Raw genomic sequence first — 17591 nt, 5'->3', positions numbered from 1 at the left:
CCTTTATTCCCTCCGGCCTATCGCTTTTACCAAGTGGTCGTAAGGGGGATGCAGAGTGATTGGCGACCTATTTGAGGGAGGCACTATCAAAGCGTTCGCTCAGTGTAGAGAAGAGTTTAGTCTCCCAGTTACTGCAGGACTACAGTACGCACAGCTGTGGCACTGGGTCTCCTCGGTGGAGATGTATCAGGCGGCTACCCACCCATTCACTCCCTTTGAGCGGCTGGTCCGCTCTTTTGATGAATCGAAGGGCCTGGTTTCTCGGATCCATCAGATCCTGCAGCATCCCCTGGAAACGCCTTCCCACCCATACCAACGTCAATGGCAGTCAACATCCGCTACGGCAATCATGCCTCCAAAGTGGAGTCGCATATGGTGAGAGATCCACAAGATATATCGCAGCGTCCCACAGCAAGAGAATGCATATAAAGTCATGACGCAATGGTATTATACGCCTATGCGACTATATAGGATGTTCCCTGCGGCTTCCCCCATGTGCTGGAGGTGTTCGACTGCGCCTGGGGATTTCATACACATCTGGTGGGCCTGCTCGCTACTGACCCTGTTTTGGAAGGAGGTCCTCAGCCACATTAAAAGGGTGTTGGGGTTCCCTCTGTCTGAAACCACAAGCACGATTCTTTTGGGCATTAATCCTGCCAACCTGAACACACACAACCCTAGCAATTGGATGATTGCGCTTCAGATGCTCGGAGCTGCTAAGCAGCTTATAGCGCTCTACTGGAAGAAAGCAGAGCCCCCTCCAATTGCTGCTTGGTACGTGTGCTTATGGCAAGTCCTTACAGTGGAATCTTCACAGCGAGGCTACAAGCACGAGACACTCATTTTCAGACTGACTGGCACCCTCTGATTAAATACCTTTGCGCGATAGAGCGTATCCATTACATGCCTACTAAACGTAGGGCGCTGCGACTTTTTGAAGATGCTATACTGACGCCTGCCCCTGACAGATTGCTTCCGCACGCAGAGCCCCTGTTGGCTTAGCCCCCACCCCCCTCGCGTGGACAATGGGGCCTGCAAGGGACCCTCACGCTGCTCCCCCTCCTCCTGCCCGTCCATGCCACACCTTCTCTTTTGACTTTTACCTCTAACTTTTCTCACCTATCTTCTTTTCCTCTGACGCCTCTTGCTCTTTGTTTGGTTTTTTTTAGACCTCTTACTCGTGACTTCAAGTTCTGGTCCCCAGAGGTTGTGTCCATGCTTTCTTCATCTCGAAGTAACACCCTCTTATGCACCACGCGACCAGCTCCACAGGGGTTGTAGGTGACATGCTGTGTTAATATTTGCTCCTTGAGTTGCATTTCCTGTGCAACAACTGCACTGCCTGTGCACGCGGCCGGCCCTGTATAGGGTTATAGGCTTAACGCTGTGTACTTTAAGACCTGTGCTATGTTTCCCCTGAAGTTGCAAATAAAGCAGACTTTGAAACAAAAAACTGACATCTTACAGCCTGTTGTTTTGGAATTTTTGTCCGGCATCTCACTTGAAAAAAACCTCTAACTGTAGTAAGAAAAAGAAAAGTAAACACAATTTTCTAGAATATGTTAAGCAGCAATTAGTACAACGACAAGCAAACATTTGACCTCTGCTCTTGAACACAGCGAATGTGTCAAGATGGAAACAAAATTTAAAGGCATCCTTATTGCTGATTCACTTTCTGATTGAGCATAACACCTGGTCCTTTCCAGCTTCCAGCTCCCCAGAGCACACCTGTAGGTCCTAAAAATACCTTGACATGATAAAATCTGACTCACCATAGAGTAGATGCGTAGAATGTTAGAGGCCTGCTTACCACTTGCAACAGTTTTACCTGCTTAATCAAAACAACTAACTTTTGTTTGGGGGCAAAATGTGTATTTCCTAAGTTTCGATCGCTGGCCTTTCCATGCAAAAAAGTATTTTCTTAAAAAAATGACAAACTATCTTTTAATCCTTTTCTGACGTCAAATTCCAATTGTGTTCCTATTTATTTCAGAGCATTTTTCTGGCTGGTCTCCTTGCTCTTCTCCTCTCTAGTGTGGTTTATTGCGATGCAGGTCAGCAATAATAAAGATGCTTCTCTGCAGAGAGACTTGCTCATCTTTGGTGTGGTGTTTTCAGTCCTCCTCCAGGAAATCTTCCGATTTGCTTATTACAGACTTTTGAAGTAAGTTCTTCACTTGAATTAGTGTTTACAGATTGCTTATATTTGTTGATGAAATTATCACAAGAATTGTTCCATATGTTTCAGCCATTGGTTCTTGTAGTAAATCTCAAGATGCTTTAAAACTTTTCTTTTATATTTTCTCTATTTGATGGTGCAGTTGCCACATTGGTGCTGTCATAGTACTCAGTAATATGTGGATGATGAGTATCAATTGCATTAAATCACAATCATATTACATATAGCGCCACAGCAGGGTAACTGCCAGAATACATTGAAAATATATTTTCAAAGTACGAGAGCATATCATAAGAGAAGCGGCTAGAGGGAACATAACCAGTATTGCAGGAGATACTATGACAGCCAATAAACAGTGACAAACTCCACTTGGATTATATGGGAATATATATAGAACATATTGGAATATTCCGGTTTGTGAATCATAATAAATGTTTTGTGAGGTAAAAATGGCAAACATCTTGAGAGTGGATTCTAATTACAAAAAACAAGGGACATTTGTATTTACATGCGCTACTATATCATGGTGATTAGGTTGGGGAAATCCGATTGCAATGTGGCTTTCCCTGTTGACATCATATTGGTATGGATAGTGAGGTGGGTATCGGTTGATACACTATAGTGAAATGGTGGGACGTAGGAAATTGGGGAGAACTGGAGAACACAAACCTAGGCAGGCAACCTATACTTTAAATTAAAAAAACAAATAAAAAATGGATTATGCCCTGTTTAAAAGGAAGAAGAGAACATGTATTGATTAGAGCGAGCAATGTTGGTAGAATTTTGGTAAGATTAGCCATGTATTGATATTGTGTACTGTAGTGTCCACAGTGTTATTCCTACAAAGTTGCTAGTGCCCCTTCCCATCATGTGCTAAAATAGTAGTATGCAAGTCAAAAAGTGGGAAATTGAGCAATAATAAAATATTTAATTCGTCCATGTCACCAAATCTCTCATGTTACTGAAGTTCTGAAATACTCTGGTATTCTCTCTTCAATGAGCATTGTGTCTGTGGAGTGGCATGGGCTGCATGTGATTCACTGTCAGCACTTGTGATCTGTTTAACAAGTTTTTATGGACATTATCCGAGTAGTTTGTATTATGATTAAGTAGCGCAGCAGCTGAGATCCTCGATCATAGGCTCTTTCCACTTCCCTTCAGCCTATCTACTTTCTTCACTAAACCGGGAAAAATATGAAAGAACATATTATCTGGGTAATTGTTTGGAACTAAAACAAACTAGTGCCGGTAGGTGATGTAGTATGTAGAAATTGTCTATAAATGTCATCACTAACCCTTTGAGATGTTTCAGGAATTATATGTCCACCTTGTCCAGCCAAAGCTCAAGTGGAACCCCAGTTACCAAGAAAACTGTCTGATTTAGTAATCATCTGCTATATTTTTCAAAGGGGGCACTAACCATGGATCTGCTTACCATTTGTCTTTATGATAATTGATCTATTGTTCCCACTATACATTTTATCTTTCCGTAAATTTAATTTGACTCTGAAATACGTAGGAAGTTTGTCATCCCAATACTATAGGAAAACCAGTTGAATGCCCCTCGTCTTGTGTTTTTTACCTTCTCTTATTCTCATCCCGTTACTCTGTAGCTAGTTTTTTTTATAGCGTTTCAGAAATTAGTTAGTCCCAACCTAAATGGAGAAATTTCTCAGCTAGATTATGATTATTTAATGTTTTAAGTGATTTATTGATATATTTTGTGGTTGTATAAATAGATTTGTTTGACAGTAATGTTTTTAGAATGTTTTTAAGTTTAATGTTTTATATTATGCCGAAATAGCTCACATTAGCCGTTTTGTTGCTATTGTGAAGGTCGTGAGACACAGGTGTGCAGTATTGTCTAGGCTGGGGGTGTAGCATTTGCTCAGAACACATTGGAGACCAGGTTGGCATAATCCTTCGTTCTTGCCCCCTCAGTGACCTTTAGACTTGTGGTTCACCTTTGAACCCAGCCCACCTTTTGTCTCTTCTACTGATTCCCTCTGGTACCTACACAATGGGGTATTAATGTAACGCATCTTCCCGAACAGGGCTATAAAATGCTATGCTTTTGATCTTGTCTACTTGTTTATTTGCTTTTCAAGCAAGATTTTTATTTCATCATAAACTAGCGTTGAGCATTGTCTATGAGTCATGAAATAATTGTCAGCGGCACCTAAGAATCTGATTTTGTGCATTTTAGAAGGGTTGATTAAATCTTTTAATTTTGGACGATAGCTGACAACGTTCCTTTCTGCGAATTTCTCTACATGGATGCATTACCTTCAAGCGGTCATTTATTTAATGCCGCTACAGTCTATGAAAACGTACTCCAATCATGTTGTATTATGCATATATGTTTATGAAGAGAAATGCTAGCAACTACGCACATAATTATAAATGTATTAATTGTCAATCAAATAAGAAGGTTGTTTTCTATTTATTTAAGGCCACATGTATTGTAGGGCCTTATTAGGCCTAAGAGCCACACCCCCTGTGTTGTACATTGCACAGTTTCAGTGAGGGGAGCCTCGTTTTCAAATGTGGCACCAGGAAGCAGGCTTTTGCGAGAAGAATGAAGTTAGTATTGTGTATATGAAGGATATCTTACCTTGAAGACCGTCCTGTGTTTATTTGGGGAAAGAGTGGAGGGGGGGGGGTGATCCTGACACCTGCACATTAGAAATGTTTTTGCTTAGAATAACAGGTTCCTGTCACATGGTCACATGGTCCTGTACCTTGAGTTGTATTGAGTGAGAGAAAATTGTACATATACTGGACAGTTTTTACAATTTTTTAGTGCATAGATCCATGTGGCCATATTCTAGCGAAAGCCATGGTCAGTTGAATTGGCAATTGTCTTTTAATTTTGCTTTGCTGTCTCCCATTTTAAATTAAGCGCTAGTTGGACCCAAGGCTTTCTGATGTGTGGTTTTTATTTTAACAAGTCTCATATTTGCTACAGTCACACCTCCAACCTCAGAATGTCACCTTTTGTGCTAGATGCAAATTGCTCTTTTTAGCCTGAACAGTAGCTTTACTTAAATATAGTTAAATAGTGTGTAGTGGCATGCTAGTTGCAATTAGTAAGGATTTGTTTCTCGTTTCTGTTTCAGGAAAGCAAACAAGGGCTTGATGACCATAAGCCAAGAAGAAACTATGCCCATCTCCATCATACAACTAGCCTATGGTGAGTAACAATAATAAAACCATCAACTGGATTGTGGGATTCAATGGCTGGAGCTAATCCAGTACCCCCAGGGATCCTCTTGCTACTCCTTGGATTCAGTAGAGTGGTGATTTTCAGGGTATGGCGGTGTGTTAGAAGTAAAGGTGTCTAGGTTGTTGGTAGATGGACATGTACCTCTGGTCCCTCATCTTTTTTCAGTGCTCATCTGCTGTGTTACAGGCTGCTGTGCCCCTTCTTCTTCTGTTTACTGAAGTATGGACAATTCTGCTCCTTGTTGATAGCTCAGGATAGTACCTCCTCGTTGCATTTAGAGGGCTTGTGTCATCCGTTTTGTCCCCGAATCCGAGATGTCATAGTGCCTCGTTTACCACCAGGTTATTTTTGTGTTTCGGTGCCGTTCACCCACTCAAGAATCAGCCTACCTTTGCTTCATAATTATTATTATTACTTTTATCATTATTGGTATTAGTATTATTAGTTTTAGTAGTAGTAGACGGGAAGAATTAAAGAAAGAGCCAAGTGTTAACATTGTTTTCTTAAGACTACAAGTTTTTGATATCCTAAAGAGATGGGGTAGGCAGATCGGCAGTTTAGCAGCAACCATAGAGAAGCCCTGCTACCCTTTCTTGTACTGACAGACCTTAAACAAGGAGACAGTAGATGATCTCCATTTGCAAGCCAGAGAGCAGTGTGAAAATGTTGAGTTCGGATAAGAATGGCAACCACGTGGACAGCCCGGTCAATGAAGCACAAAGGTTTGAATTGGTACCTTTTTGTGACTTTTAGCCAATGCAGATATCTCACATGAGCAGAGACAGAGGCATGTGTAGGGATATTAAAAATGTGTCTGGCAAAGGCTTTTTGTACCCTTTAAAGACGGAGCACCAAATAACCAGGAACGCTAAAATATAGGGTGTTTCCATAGTCCATGTGAGAGTTGATAAGGTTATGGACTATGGTCTCCTGAGCATTCAGTGGCACTCACAGAATTATCTTTTTTAGTAGGGAAAGCAGATTGAAAAAAAGTGCTGGCAACATGAGTAATCTGCTTATAAAAAAAATAGTCTGTTAAAAATAAAACTCCAGATTTTTTGGCATGAGAGGAAGGAGAAGGAGGGGTGTGCACCTCTTTTGGCCACCAAGATCATGACCAATTCTCTTTGTCTTTACTGAACAAGAGGTTCTCTGACTTATTGCTGTTACTTTTATTCATTGATAAAAGCTTAATTGAAGAAATAGTATGAATTGAAGATTTAATCAGCTTTGCTGGCTGGGACACTGAGCTAATTGGAAACAACCTTTCACTTCTCAGTGAACGGACACTGCACATGGGAAAAAATTTAATAATTTGCTAATATCAATATTAGAGTGTAAACAGGAGGAGAATACTCATTTATTTATTTATTTGAGAAGTTTTATATAGTGTGGGCTAGACCCAGAGGTATCAGAGAGCTTTACAAGAGGATCAGCAAGTTACAGGTTACATAGTTACATCAATTAAATCAAAGAATCACGGAGGGAGAAGGAGGGGGAGGGGGAGGGGGAGGGAAGGAAACACAACGGGGAAACGAGGAAAACAATGTTAGATGGCCGGCTGGGTAGGTGACAGCCGAGGGGGTGAAACCAGGGCCAGACTCTGCTATAGCTGCATATGACAGCTCCACCGGGCATCGGCCAGGGTTGCTCCTGCACCGAGGTAATTACAAACAGTGTTGGTACCAGCCCAGGGGGCATCGTCAAAAGTCCAGCGAAAAGTTCCATCAAAGTTCCACCGGGCATGGGCCCTGTTGATACGGCTCAGTGGTGTGTACAATGCTCAAGGTGTCAGTCCCGGGGGCATAGTCGTAGATCAAATTGGTAGCACCCATCCCGGAGTTACTGGGAGGCCAAGACTAACTGTAGGGCTGATATGCACTTGATAGCAATGCTTCCAGGGGGCAGGCCAGGACAGCCATCTTAAGGTCAGGCATATAGAGTGTAGGGCCAGGGTTGTAGGGCACTCAGCTGTTACCCCAAGCAATTCTCTCGTTGTGAGTGAGGCTGACGTAGGACTAAGTGTAAAAAAAAAAAACGTCCCATTGCAAGTCTTTTGTGCTGTGGAGACCCTGATGCGATGTCATGTTCTAACTGCCTGCTCTGTAATTCTCTGCTGAGGAGCTCTGTTAGTCTGTCACTCGCTTCAAATAAACTGTAGTCCTTCTTCTGTTTTCCTGAAAAATGTCCCGGTTTTTGGTTTGACAAGGCAAATTCAAAAAGGGGGGTGGTGTCAAGCTCTCGTGTCGGGTGAGGGACAGTCTGATCCACTCCCCCCCCCCCCCCACTTCAGACACGATTGTTTCACGCTTTCTCTGCATGACGCATGACCGTAAGAGCCTGTGCGCTGCTCCCATTGAACATCAGTAGCCCTGCAGCCCTCTGCAGTTTTCATTTAAATGTGGTAGTGATACATAACATTTTTCAAACTCGAGCCAAGGCGGCGCTCGGCGCTTCATAGGCAGCTCAGTTCAGTTCCTCGTGCACATCTCCACATCCAGGGTCAGGGCGGCTTGGGGGGGTGACTCCGCATCACCCTAAGATCAGCCACAACAACAGGGCATGCTTTGGAGGTGGCCCGATCCTTCACTTAGAGTCCCCTGTCCGGAATCAGGCGGCGGAGGCAGGGGGAACACCCTGAAAGCCCAGCGATCAGCCTCTGGAGCACTCAATCAATCAATCATGGACATTTATATAGCGCACTACTTACCCGGAGGGTCTCAAGGCGCTTGGGGGGGGGGGGGGGGGTGTGCTGCTACTGCTCGAACAGCCAGGTCTTGAGCTTCTTCCTGAAGGAAAGGTGGTCTTGGGTCAGGCGCAGGTCGGTCGGGAGGGAGTTCCAGGTCTTGGCGGCCAGGTGGGAGAAGGACCTTCCTCCTGTTGTCGATCTTCGGATGCGGGGGACGGCGGCGAGGGCGTGACTGGCTGATCGGAGGTGGCGTTTGGGAACGTAGAAGTTGATGCGGTTGTTGAGGTAGCTCGGGCCTTGGTCGTGTAGGGCTTTGTGTGCGTGGGTGAGGAGACGGAAGGTGATTCTCTTGTTGACGGGGAGCCAGTGCAGGTCTCTCAGATGTCCGGAGATGTGGCTGCGTCGGGGGATGTCGAGGATAAGTCTGGCTGAGGCGTTCTGGATCTGCTGGAGTCTCTTCTGGAGCTTGGCGGTGGTTCCGGCGTAGAGGGCGTTGCCGTAGTCCAGTCGGCTGGTGACGAGGGCCTGGGTGACTGTCTTCCTGGTCTCGGTGGGGATCCACCGGAAGATCTTTCGTAGCATGCGCAGGATGTTGAAGCATGACGAGGAGACGGCGTTGACTTGTCTGGTCATGGAGAGGGAGGAGTCCAGGATGAAGCCCAGGTTGCGTGCGTGGTCTGTCGGTGTGGGTGCGGTGCCCAGGGCGGGGGGCCACCAGGAGTCGTCCCAGGCGGAGGGCGAGGAGCCCAGGATGAGGACTTCCGTCTTGTCTGAGTTCAGTTTCAGGCGGCTGGTCGTCATCCATTCGGCTACATCTTTCATCCCTTCGTGAAGGTTGGCTCTGGAAGCGGCGGGGTCGTTGGTCAGTGAGAGGATCAGCTGGGTGTCATCGGCGTAGGAGATGATGTTCAGGTTGTGTTGGCGTGCGATGGGCGCGAGGGGGCTCATGTAGACGTTGAAGAGGGTGGGGCTCAGCGAGGATCCTTGAGGGACGCCGCAGATGACTTCGGTGGCCTCTGACTTGTACGGTGGTAGACGGACTCTCTGTGTTCTTCCGTCGAGGAAGGAGACGATCCATTCCAGTGCCTTCTCTTGAATTCCGACGTTGCTGAGGCGCTGCACTAGGGTGCGGTGGCAGACAGTGTCGAATGCCGCGGAGAGGTCTAGGAGGATGAGGGCCGCTGTTTCTCCGTTGTCCATCAGGGCTCGGATGTCATCGGTGGCAGCGATGAGGGCGGTCTCGGTGCTGTGGTTGGCTCGGAAGCCAGACTGTGAGGGGTCGAGGGATCCATTCGTCTCGAGGAAGGCGGCCAGCTGTTTGTTGACGGTCTTCTCGATGACTTTGGCTGGAAACGGGAGGAGCGAGATGGGGCGGTAGTTCTTGAGTTCGGTGGGGTCCGCTGTTGGTTTCTTTAGTAGAGCGCTGAGTTCGGCGTGCTTCCAGCTCTCCGGGAAGGTGGCGGTGTCGAAGGAGGTGTTGATGATGTCCCGCAGGTGGGGTGCGATGACAGTGTCGGCCTTGTTGAAGACGTGGTGAGGGCAGGGGTCGGTCGGAGATCCGGAGTGGATGGAGTTCATCATGCGGACGGTGTCATCGGTGCTGATCGGAGTCCAGGCGCGGAGGGTGGTGGTGGGTGGCGTTGCTGCGGTCGTTGTGTGGATGGTTGACTGCTGAAGCTGTTGTGTATGTCCGCGATCTTGTTGTGGAAGTAGGAGGCGAGGGAGTTGCAGAGGTCTTGCGATGGGGTGATGTCGTTGTTTCCGGCGTTGGGGTTGGAGAGCTCTTTCACGATGTTGAAGAGTTCCTTGCAGTTGTGTGCGTTGTTGTCCAGTCGGTCCTTGAATGCAGTTTTCTTGGTGGCGCGGATCAGTTGGTGGTGCTTCTGGGTGGCAAGCTTGAGGGTGGTCATGTTGTCCGGTGTTGGTTCCCTTCTCCAGACTTTCTCGAGGGCTCGGCAGTTCTTCTTGGAGCTCTTGAGTTCGTCGGTGAACCATGGGGCTTTCTTGCTGCCGGGTCTGCTGGGCGGGGTCCTCAGAGGGGCGAGTTCGTCCGCGCAGTTGCTGATCCACATCGTGAGGTTGTCGGCGGCCTGGCTGGGGTTCGCTGAGCTGGCGGGGGGGGTGCTGACTCAGGGAAGCGGCGAGCTGGTCGGCTGTGATCTTGTTCCAGCTTCTTCGGGCAACCTGTTGCTGGTGGTGGTGGGTCGTCGTTCTTCTGAAGGTGAAGTGGACGCAGCTGTGGTCCGTCCAGTGGAGTCCTGTGGCGTGGCTGAAGGCGATGTCTTTGCTGGATGAGAAGACGGCGTCGAGTGTGTGTCCGGCGAGGTGGGTGGGGGTGGTCACCAGTTGCTTGAGTCCCAGGTTTGCGAGGTTTTCCAGCACGGTGGTGGTGTTGCGGTCGTCGTTGTTCTCCAGGTGGAAGTTGAGGTCCCCGAGGAGGATGTAGTCGGCTGAGGGGAGGGCGAGCGGGCTGATGAAGTCGGCGATGTCCTCGCTGAATTGTGTGCGTGGTCCCGGGGGTCTGTAGATGAGGGTGCCTCTGAGGGTGGTCTTGGGGTTGACGTGGATCTGGAAGTGCAGGTGTTCGGCGGGTGCGATGGTGTCGTCGGTGTTGGTCGTGATGCGGATGGTGTTCCTGTGAATGATGGCGAGGCCTCCTCCTGTCTGGTTGACGCGGTCTCTCCGGATGATCTTGTAGCCGTCCGGGATGGCGATGGCGATGTCGGGCGCTGAGGAGGCGTTTGTTGGACAGGCCCCATGAAGGGCTCGCTCCCTCCCCGCATGACAGGGCCCTGGTACCGGCCTTCCAGGTACTACCCGCAGAAGCAACCCCCAACCCGTCCCCCATGGGACGTCTGCTCCTGGGAATCCCTGTGTCCCTGGCCTGGGCCACCGTCAGCACCCTTGCCCGGGCCAGCCGCCATCTTAGACACTGCACCACGAGGCCGCGTGGCCTCAGCTCGACCCCAACCCTGGGCCTGGCCAGGCCCCGACATCCCGGCACCACCATCCACCCAGGAGGTGAACGGACCACTTGGCCGGTCAATGGGAGTAAGAAGTGTCGATGGCTCTCTCCCGCCAGGTGCCGATCACCCCCAGCCTCCCCGGGCGCTGGCTCCACCCCCCTGCTGGGTGTCTGGACTCCCTCATCCCGGACCTCCCGACCTCCAAGAGCGAGGGTCCGGACATCAAAGAGTGCCAGACCTATAACTGAGGCAGCCCCAGAACAGGAAGGCAGTTGTATCCTGGAGTCAAGAGACACCGCGACGAACTCATCCTTGACGGACTGCTGGCGCTGCCGCAGCCCTGCCTTGTGAACTATTGTCCTGCCTGCTGGCGCTGCCGCGGCCTTCTGCAACCTTCATCCTCGTGGGTCCTGCTGGCGCTGCCGCGGCCCGTTGTAACCTTCATCCTCGTGGGACCTGCTGGCGCTGCCGCGGCCCGTTGCAACCTTCATCCTCGTGGGACCTGCTGGCGCTGCCGTGGCCCGTTGTAACCTTCATCCTCGTGGGACCTGCTGGCGCTGCCGCGGCCCGTTGCAACCTTCATCCTCGTGGGACCTGCTGGCGCTGCCGCGGCCCGTTGCCACCCACGACCTCTTCGGGACCTGCTGGCGCTGCCGCGGTCTGACCCGTCCGAACACCGAGCTCGAGGATTGTGAGCTATCACCGTTCCACCGCCGTACCTACGGGTACCAAGACTGTCCCGCTACCCCCTTCCCTAATAGAGACTAGAATTGAGAGGATCATCGTGTCCTGATCTCATTGTATCGTACTACCTTACTTCAAGAACTGCCTATAAAAGGTGTTAATCTGATCTTCGTGTGGTGTCCATCTGTGGGGGGGAAGTTACTTGTCTGTACGATCGCTGGGGACGGCCCTCACCGGAGGCCTCTCCCCTTGTGCTCGGCCGACCCTCCAGGTCCCCGTCTAACAGCGTTCATCCAGGTTTCCGTGAGGAAGGCGACGTCTGGGGCTGTGGTGTCGAGCAGGTTCCAGAGCTCGACGGCGTGTCTGTGGACGGAGCGGGTGTTGAGCAGGATGCACTTCAGGTGGCTGCTGCTGGAGTTCGGCTTGGTGGGTGCTGGTGCAGTGCAGGTCCGGGTGCAGGAGAACTTGCAGGCCTGGCAGATGAAGGGTCCGTGGGTGCGTCTCGGGGTGGCTCGGTAGCATCCAGGGGTTCGGCCGGCGTTGAGTGCGTTGAGGGTGGCGGCGTCGTACGTCCGGCGGGAGGGGTGGGGTCTGCGGGGGCCAGGGGTCCTGGCACTGGGCGCGGTCCAGGCGCGGACGGGCGTAGACGGGCTTACCTTTGGCGCACCTTCGGCGCTCAATCGGTGCTCCCGCTGCGCGCGTCCGCTGCGCGGTCGCTGAGGGGGCGTCATAAGAGGGGAGCAGGGAGGGCGGGTCCGCTGGGAGGCGGGAAGGGGTTAACCAATCGTGTGGCGGGGGGCGGGGCCGCAGGCAGGAGGCGCGGGAACGGGACTGGCAGAGCGGGCGGCCCAGCGGCGGCTGGGGCGCTGCTGGCGGCGTCGGCGAAGGAACTCTGTCAGCAGGTAAGCAGGGGCTGCAGTGGCAGGCGCGGAGAGGAGCAGGGGGGCGACCAGGCCAGAGGCGCAGTGGTCGCTCCCTAGAAGCAGGCGAGGTCCCCTTAAGAGGGGAGCAGGGAGGGCGGGTCCGCTGGGAGGCGGGAAGGGGTTAACCAATCGTGTGGCGGGGGGCGGGGCCGCAGGCAGGAGGCGCGGGAACGGGACCGGCAGAGCGGGCGGCCCAGCGGTGGCTGGGGCGCTGCTGGCGGCGTCGGCGAAGGAACTCTGTCAGCAGGTAAGCAGGGGCTGCAGTGGCAGGCGCGGAGAGGAGCAGGGGGGCGACGCCCGAAGCCCGGGGAGTGCTGCGAGGGAAAACGACTCACCCAGCGGTTGCGGGGTCGGGACCAGGAGGGCGCAGCACAGCTCCTGTATCATAGGGGGACCCAAGGGAACAACCTCTCCGAGGACCGCCAGCAGGGGCTGGCTGACGGTGTCCCAGATGCAACCAGTCTTATTGAACCTATACTGCCTCCATGCATCCGCAGGACTCGCCAGCATCCATGCGTCGGGATTTGGACCTCTCCCATCCACTCACCGGACAGACGCAGTCCCAGGGGATCATCAGCATCTTCGACGAGCATCCGGGTCAGCCTAAGGGAGAGTGGCTGCAGGTACGTCCTGAGCCTCCCTGCGATGATGTGGAGATCCGCTCCCTGGTCCACAGCAGCTCAGGGGGAGCCCTGTCTTCACAGTCGGCAACCAGGCAGATTGCCAGAGAATACGGCTGCAACCACGGCCAACTCTTCCCTGCGGGGCCGTAAGGCAGACCACATCAATGCGGCAACAATTCTCTCTGCGGTGGTGTCGAGCAAATGGGTGTACGTGCAGGCACAAACGTGGATATTCACAAAAAAGTCATCCCCAGCCCCGGAGCCACTCCACATAGCTCCCACCCAGCGGCCATCTTTTTTCTTTGTGCTCATTCAGGGAGGGGTGGGGGTTCTATTTATACTAGTTGATACATTTATACCAGTTATACCAGGATTCGAAAAATCATGAACATTTTACTAGACCTGCAGGACTAGTGACTTAAATAATCCACTCGACCTATTTGTAATGCTCTTGAGCCATAAACTAGTTTCAAATGATGTGAACGTGGGCAACTATTTCAATTAATTGAGCCGCCATTTTCTTCATTGTCCCATATGAGAGCACCTTCAAATGTGCAAGTTCAGCATGTCTGCTGTACAAAAAACTCTTCTGTTTGATAATAAATTAAACTTTTTTCCATATATTCTACAAACCTATCCACAGGATACACATGAGCCCTGACTTGTCTCTTAGTTCATTAACAGCATTGTCATTAAGGCGGGGGCAGTAATGTTTCTCAAATCATGTTTACAAACTATAACTTTTAATAAATACATTATTAAAGCATAAAGTGGTAGCCCACTCTCATTTGTAATCGGCAAACTTTACATTGAAATGGCCACAAACTCTCCAACTGACATGCAGTTTTATTGATAAAACTATATAGTGTACAATTAATAATGTTTGGAAATAGTTTCTGCAAATATGTCATTTACATATCACCAAGTAAAGTTTACTGGTTTGTTTTGCTCCTATTTACCTCTCTGTTTGCATCACACTTCTTAATTACAAAAAATTAGCTTTCATAATCCCGGTTATATTTTGAAATATTAATTAACAGGCTATTTATTTAAATGTTGTGTGTAAGAGAAAAATAACTGACATCTTCAGACAGCTCACTTCACAAAAACTCTAAATCTAGTAAGAGCGAGAAAAATAAACTCAATTTTCCAAGCAGCAGTTAGTAACAAGCTTTCGCAATGCAATAGGTCTCGCATTTACGCAAGTTTGAGCTATTGGCATTGTAAATGACAATGCCTTTTTTTAAGTTTTGGTTTTTAAAACATTCCCAAAAGGCATTGTTATTTACAATGCCAACAGCTTAAACTCGCATAAATGCGAGACCTATTGACGGACGGTCTCGTCACCTACCACTTCAGCAAGCCATACTACCCTTTTCCACCCATACGCACCCCTTCCTATCAATCATGCAAGCTCTTTGCTAACTTGCATACCTACCTTTTTATGGGTATGTAGGTTGTGTGCTCAGGAAGTTGTTCTTGGAGCCAGAAAGTATAATTAAACCACGTTTTGAGCTGTCTTCTTTCCAGACACAGAACTGATGTGTCTTGTACTCCATAATTATTTGCCTTTGTACATTGTTTTATCTCCATAGTTTTCCCATTCCAAACAGCTAATATTAATATATGCCGCTATTACACAACTCAACGGTACACAATGTATCGATATCAGAAAGATGAATATCTGAGCAGGCCCACCGCTTGATATGTCAGGTTTCAGAAGCAGGGGTTTAATATGCCTAGCCATCCTGGTAGCTTATTCTAGCACAGCGTGATGTTACTAGGATATCACAGTATTTACAGGGGACAAAACAGCAAATTCACAGGAAGAGCCGATCCAGAGCCGAGGGCCATAAGACCCAAGGAGCCACTGAAAGAATGGTCATGTAAATATCAGAAAAAGTCAACTTATTTGCATTTGAAAATGCTTCAGTTTAATTCATTGGAGTAATCAGTTTTTAAGATATATTTAGAAAGATTCAAGACCACGAGTGATCCAAAAAACAATTCCATTTTAATGAGCACGGTTTTAACGGCCTAATAAGTTGGGTCTTTTAAACCACGTGCAAGCGAGGTTTTTGTCTTTTTGTAGTTCTAGGCGCTTTATAGTTTGAAAGTGATGAAAAATTAGACAAAGAGAAGCAAAGTGGTTCACCCGGATCACACCATGTGGTTAAGTGGGGTAGCCAGGATAGCCTTAGCTTCCCCTGGGCGGCATCACCTCTTCGCCCCAGCTCTGCACAGAACAATGCTTAGGACTTCCTGGTCTTTCAAGAGCTAAATCAGTCACTCCTGTAAGTGCAGGGGACAATGCAGCACACACGCTTAACATGACAAACCACTTACACCGTACAAGGAATCTCTCCAACCGGCCACGGCACAGCTACAAACGGGGGCCGGAGAATGAATGTATAAAGAAATTCAGAAAACGGTTCACAGTAAAAACCCATCGGGTTCAGAGTAAGCGTGAGCACCGGGTTTACACTGTCTGAGGCTGACTGAAACAGAAGTATTATAAAGGCTGAAATACATCAGAAAGAAAGGCAGTGAGGTCAGAGGTCACCTGCAGCTTGTTAATAAAGTAGAGTGCTTTTGTTCACCTTATCATTATCTGCAGATACAGCCTCGCCCTTTTCTTCTGCATTTAAACTGTGACTTCAATGCTAACACTTCAGGGAACACACACAGCCTAGGTTCAGACCCGTACTGCCCCCCCCCCCCTTAGCACGACACTAAAGAAGGGAGGAGGGCAGTTCTCAGCTCACCAGCCCAGTGGGCGAGTCCCCTGACCTGAGCCAGGCCCGGGCCTTCCTAGTGGCTCACATCCCTAAACTTGAAAGTACAATTTTGTCCGCTCTTGACCAAAGAAGTAGATTTAAAAAAAAGAACTCTAATATTCAGTAATCTTCAGAGTCAAATGTATACCGTTTCTTAAAGATATTGCATCTATGTAAACGTGCTTTAAATCGTTGTGAACAGTACAATGTTTGCCCGGGCCTTATTAAACAGAAAAACAGATAAAATACAGTATTTGGTGCTTAAAATGTCAACTTACCACGAAAAGCTCTTCCGAACGGCAGTTTCATGTGCAGAGGTGTCATGAACATATCAGTTTGCCTCTTCATAAGCACGCCCTGTTTCTCTCGCCTGTTTGAGGAGACGATTACAAATGTCTTCGCGCTCCGAAATAAAGTATTATGGAAAAAAAAGAATGCCTACCAAATAATTAAGGAGACAGTCTAACGCCGCAAGCAAACCATCGAGTCCGGATGGGCCGTCTGAGGAGGAGGTAACAAAGGCGGTAACAAAGAAGCCTCATTCACAATCCCGACCCAGCGTTTAGCATAAACGTTGACGCCAGCCAATCAAAATGATGGGCGTGGCTTTAAGTCCCCTTTTGAAATGTTATCAATTACTATACGCCTCGCAGAGCGAGGAGCGCATGTGCGCTCCAATGCTAGGCGTGACCTAAAAAGACTAACTGACATTTGACCTCTTTCCTTGCACAGGCAGCATATGTGTCAAGATAAAAACAAGATTAAATGGTATCTTTATTGCTCATTCACTTTCTGAATAAAAAGAACAGCTGCTCCTTCCCAGCCTAAATTTACTGTCCAGATGTTATGTTATGTTATGTTATAGGTTTTTGTACCGCGCACAGCTACCCCAGCAAAGGGGCGTCCTGGCGCCAAGGAAAGGTCAACACAACATCATTGAGCGCACCTGAATCCAGAGAAGTTAGTTAAAAAGGACAGTTTTAATAGCACGTCTAAAAAGGAGTAAGTCCTCCATAGCTCGAATTTCACTGGGAAGTGAGTTCCACAGTTTCGCCGCCACTACTCGGAATGAGCGGCCGCCCATCCTGCTTAGCAGAAAGCGAGGAACAACAGACAAATTCTCCCCCATCGACCTCAAGGAACGAGAGGGCACATAAGGGGTCAGTAAGTTCATCAAGATAGGTGGTGCCGTACCTTTCAAAATTTTAAAATATGGGACTAGTAGGGGCTAAAAATAGCTCTACCTGATATAATTTTATTCACAATTGCAAGTGGACGAGTAGATTTTTCAAGGTCTGGTTAAACTCATTCTTCCTTTCCTTGAGCTTCTTTAAAAATATTTTAAACATCTGCTTCTAGTAATCAAACGTTTGAGTCCAAATAAGAGTACCAGATCATTATTTAGTGAATAAAGGAATAAAAAATACTCCATGATTCCCAGAAGACATCTCATTAGATAGTAGAGTTTTCTACTACATTGCAGAGAGAAGCAGACTTATTTGATCTCTCTCACAGTTTGCAGCT

The 17591-nt window shown here is 48.5% G+C and overlaps 1 protein-coding gene across 2 annotated transcripts in view; it reads left to right on the top strand.

Moving 5' to 3' along the window:
- APH1B (aph-1B gamma-secretase subunit) overlaps nt 1-17591 on the top strand; it is a 75928-nt gene that overhangs the window by 13250 nt on the left and 45087 nt on the right. For both annotated transcript variants that reach the window (XM_078685270.1, XM_078685271.1), the window contains exons 2-3: nt 1994-2164; nt 5299-5372. In XM_078685270.1, the coding sequence (XP_078541396.1) occupies nt 1994-2164; nt 5299-5372 (245 nt within the window). The remainder of the gene's footprint in view (nt 1-1993; nt 2165-5298; nt 5373-17591) is intronic.

Source organism: Lissotriton helveticus, chromosome 3_2 (assembly GCF_964261635.1).
Source record: "Lissotriton helveticus chromosome 3_2, aLisHel1.1, whole genome shotgun sequence".
In the NCBI taxonomy this organism is placed as follows: domain Eukaryota; kingdom Metazoa; phylum Chordata; class Amphibia; order Caudata; family Salamandridae; genus Lissotriton; species Lissotriton helveticus.
Note: the sequence above shows the minus strand (reverse complement) of the source record. Positions and strands in the feature narration are given on the sequence as shown.